This window comes from Amblyomma mixtum, chromosome 3, assembly GCF_055824585.1.
Source record: "Amblyomma mixtum isolate Tamu chromosome 3, ASM5582458v1, whole genome shotgun sequence".
Classification (NCBI taxonomy): Eukaryota; Metazoa; Arthropoda; class Arachnida; order Ixodida; family Ixodidae; genus Amblyomma; species Amblyomma mixtum.
The window spans coordinates 339,828,781-339,832,742 of NC_143014.1; the positions used below are offsets into that span (position 1 = coordinate 339,828,781).

Consider the following 3,962-nt stretch of genomic DNA (forward strand, 5'->3'; position numbering starts at 1 on the left):
GTCCAGGATAAATGGCTGGTTGAAGTTCGTGAGGCAAATGAAGGGGGACCAAGAAAATTCTGGAACCATATATGCTGGTTGGGAAAAACAAATCAAAGAAAGCCGGAGCAGATTAAAGATGCTAAGGGAAAATGTTTAGAGGGAGACGATGCTGTGAACTACATTACGTCATTTATAGGTTTGGTTTTGTTTTTGGGGTTTAATGTCCCAAAGAAACTAAGACTATGAGAGACGCCGTAGTGAAAGGCTCCGAAAATTTCGACCACCTGGGGTTCTTTAACGTGCACTGACATCGCACAGCACACGTTCCTCTAGAATTTCTTCTCCAAAGAAATTCAACTGCCGCGGCCGGGATCGAACCCGCGTTTTTCGGGTCAGTAGCCGAGCACCATAACCACTGAGCCACCGCGGCGGCTTGTCATTTATAGCTGCGTCTTTTAGCTACGACAATGGGGTAATCTCCACAAGTGAGGCGGCAACACAGGACAGCAAAATGGAGAACAGCTTAGAACTGACTAGTCTTAACTGAAAAAAGGCGGAAGGAAATATTTCTAAAACCACATTCGCAGGGATAGACGGAATTCAAATTAAGCTGATTAATGAACTTGGCCCAAGAAGCAAGAAAGCGCTGATAAAAGCATTGGACACAGCCATAACAAATAAGCAAATTCCTCACAGCTGGAAACAGAGTAAAATGAATTTGATTGACAAAGGGAAAGGAGATAAGAATACCATAAAATCCTTCCGTCCGATTACGATAACATCTGTTATGTACAGGCTGGCAATGCAGGCGGTGAAATTAAAAATGCAGTCATGGGTAGAAGGTAATCGGATACTCGGGGAAGTTCAGAATGGGTTCAGAAGGGGTAGGCGCTTAAATGATAGCCTGCTCGTGCTTACCCAATCGATAGAAATAGCTAAGCGGAAAACAGACCTCTGTATTTAGCCTTTCTGGACATAAGCTGTGCATACTCCTGTCGAGCATATTAAAAGATTTAGGTATCGGTCATGAGGTAATTGATTTTCTACAGGAAATCTGCCGAGATAATAAAGTTGAAATTACATGGGAAGGGAAAAAAAGTACCACAACTGTGGGGGTGCACAAAGGATTAAGGCAAGGTTGTCCTCTATCACCGCTGCTGCTCATGCTCTATGTGATAGATATAGAAAGAAGGCTAGAAGAAAGTAATCTAGGTTATAATCTGTCGTACAGATTAGGCGGAAATGTAGTTGAGCAGCGACTCCCGGGTTTAATGTATGCGGACGATATTGTACTGTTAGCAGATAGCCAGGAAGAATTACAAACTTTGGTTAATTATTGTGGAGACGAAGGAGACGCTCTAGGGTTCAGTTTTAGCGCAACTAAGCCAGGTGTGATGATTTTAAACGATAAAACTGATCAGGTGCTTACAATACAAGGCCACGAAATAACCAAGGTGGCCGAATGCAAATACCTCGGGATAGGGCTAAACGAAGGGCAGATATACACAGAAAAGCATGAACAGTCTCTTAGGGCTAAATGACGAAGAGATACCGGGATAACGAAACATAGGGCAATATGGGGGTACAACAAATATGAAGTACTAACCCCCAAACTCTGAAAGCTTCCTTACCTCAGTAAGGAAGCCTTCACTGCAGTGAGGCCCCCTTATGTCAATCTGAAAGCTTCCTTACTGAGGAGGCCTAAGTAAGGTCGCCCTTGGTGCCTGCTCACAGTTAAGGCAGCTGCCAGCTGCCTTCATGCGTCCTTACGTCGCTCCTTGCCCTGGAGGAGCGCTTCACCTCACTGCAGTCACAAGGGACTCCGCACACTCACGCGGGCTGCGAGACGCGGCGCAAGGACGCGAGCCTGGCGTGAGCCCAGTTGAACATGGGGGAAAAATGGCAGCGTGGACTGACCGCTACGCGGGCGACTACACGCAATTTTTTAACAGTGCTTGTGAATACGCATTCGATGAAGTGTACCTGTATCCTCCAACAGCTAGGTTCGCTTCGCGACGCGGTGAACCCAGTGGAAGTGCACTCAGAGGAAGAATTTGCGTTCAGATTCCGCACCGGTGCGGCTCGGTCACACTTGGGCATTCGGCGGCGAGAGCGAGTGAAATCCGCCGCCGCCGCCGCCGAAATGTTGCCTCGTTCAAACCTCCCGCCACCACGTCGCCGCTCGTGGCGTAAGAGATATGACTAGCAAATAGCATAACTCGACGCTGTCTCTGTACCATAAGCGTGTGCATGCTTACGTACGCTTAGCGCAGGTATTTTGCGGGACGTTACAACATTTCTCAAATTTCCATTTTTAGTTCAGCTTATGCAAACAGCGACGCAATGACATGACGAGTGACGTTTATGTGGCTATTCCCTTTGCATCTGGTGGGCGAGTTTTCCGCCTAGCTCAGCCTAGTGGCGCCATCTGGTTGTTAGGACGGAAATCATTTCTGTCAACAAACCGATGGTCGTCTTAAGCCTAAAAGCGGCTGAATCGCCAATCGAAATTTAAAAAAATAAGGCAAATTTATCACTCATACTTTCCTTAGAGGCAAGATGAGACGAAGCGAAAGACCGATGCCCCATTTATGGCCAGCGAACGCACTGAGAAACACAGTAACGACGACGAATTCAGACTGAATCGAGGGGCCCCGCTTCGAAGGGCGCCGCCACGTTTGTCGCCGCGGGTTGGAGAATGCAACTTTCTACTCGGCGTCCTATTGGCCGATGTGAAGGAACCCTCAAACCCAGACACGCGGCATGATTTCCTTACTTGAGGAGAGGCGAGGAGAGCTTTCAGAGTAAGCTGGCTTCCTCCATCGAACATTCGCGGAAAGGCGGCCTCACGTAAGGTCCTAGACTTCGAAGGAAAGGAAGCTTTCAGAGTTTGGGCCTAAGAGGTATTTGGAAAGGAATAATGGTGCCGGGGCTTACTTTCGGCAATGCGGTTCTGTGCTTAAGGGCAGAAGTTCAGTCGAGATTAGACGTAAATCAGAGAGCTGTCGGAAGATTAGCACAAGGTGCCCACGGCAAAACCACAAACGAGGCAGTACAAGGAGATATGGGCTGGGCATCGTTCGATGCATGGGAAGCTAAGAGTAAAATACTATATGAAGAGCGCCGGAGGAAATTGGACAATAACAGGTGGGCAGCTAAGGTATTTAAATATTTATAGAGGAAGAGCGTTGACTCAGAGTGGCGGCAGCGAACTAGAAAACTAACCAGTAAGTATGCCGGCCATGAGGACGGAGAAAGAAAGAGCATTAAACGACAGGTTAAAAACGCGGAAGTTAAAATTGGGAGTAATTCAATGGAAAAGAAACATAGTGTAGAACTATATCGATACTGGAAAAGGCAGATGAGGAAAGAATTTTTCTATGATAACTCAAGAGGCAGTGCCCTACTTTTTGTAGCTAGGTCAGGGGGTCTTAGAACGCGCAGCTACAAAAAGAAATTTAACGAAGAAGATGACACATGTGCAGTGTGTGGCCGATCTGTGGAAACAATTGAACACCTCATACTAAAATGTGATGGTATCCATCCGGATGTCGATGCAGGCACAGTCACTCTTCCGGAGGCCCTAGGGTTTAAAGATAACAATGGTCATGTAAATAAATCTGCAGTAGAAGTTAGCAAAAAGCGATTGGAGGATTGGTGGCTGAAAAGCAGAGATGTGGCATAAGGTTAGAAGTGTAGGAAACCGTAGATAAAGAAGATGGCGAATCTTAATGGGAATTGACAGCACAGTTGAACAAAAATAAAGAAAAGCTGAGCATGGCGGCAATTGCCGCCACCTCGTTTCAAAGGGGGCGCTCCCGTCCGTCCGTCCATCCGTCCAGTCCCGTCCAGTCCAGTCAAATAAAATTCAGCAATAAAATCAGCAATAAAATCAATAAGTCAGCAATAAGTCAGCAATAAAATTCCAATACGGAAAGGTGTCAAGCAGGGAGACACGATCTCGCCAATGCTCTTCACTG

General features: G+C 46.7%; 1 protein-coding gene across 1 annotated transcript in view; it reads left to right on the forward strand.

The window, feature by feature from the left end:
* Nucleotides 1–1,558: 1,558 nt before the first annotated feature.
* Nucleotides 1,559–3,962, forward strand: part of LOC149356115 (uncharacterized) — a 5,664-nt gene continuing 3,260 nt past the window's right edge. The window contains exon 1 of the mRNA XM_089576258.1: nucleotides 1,559–1,564. Within this exon, the coding sequence (XP_089432384.1) occupies nucleotides 1,559–1,564 (6 nt within the window). The remainder of the gene's footprint in view (nucleotides 1,565–3,962) is intronic.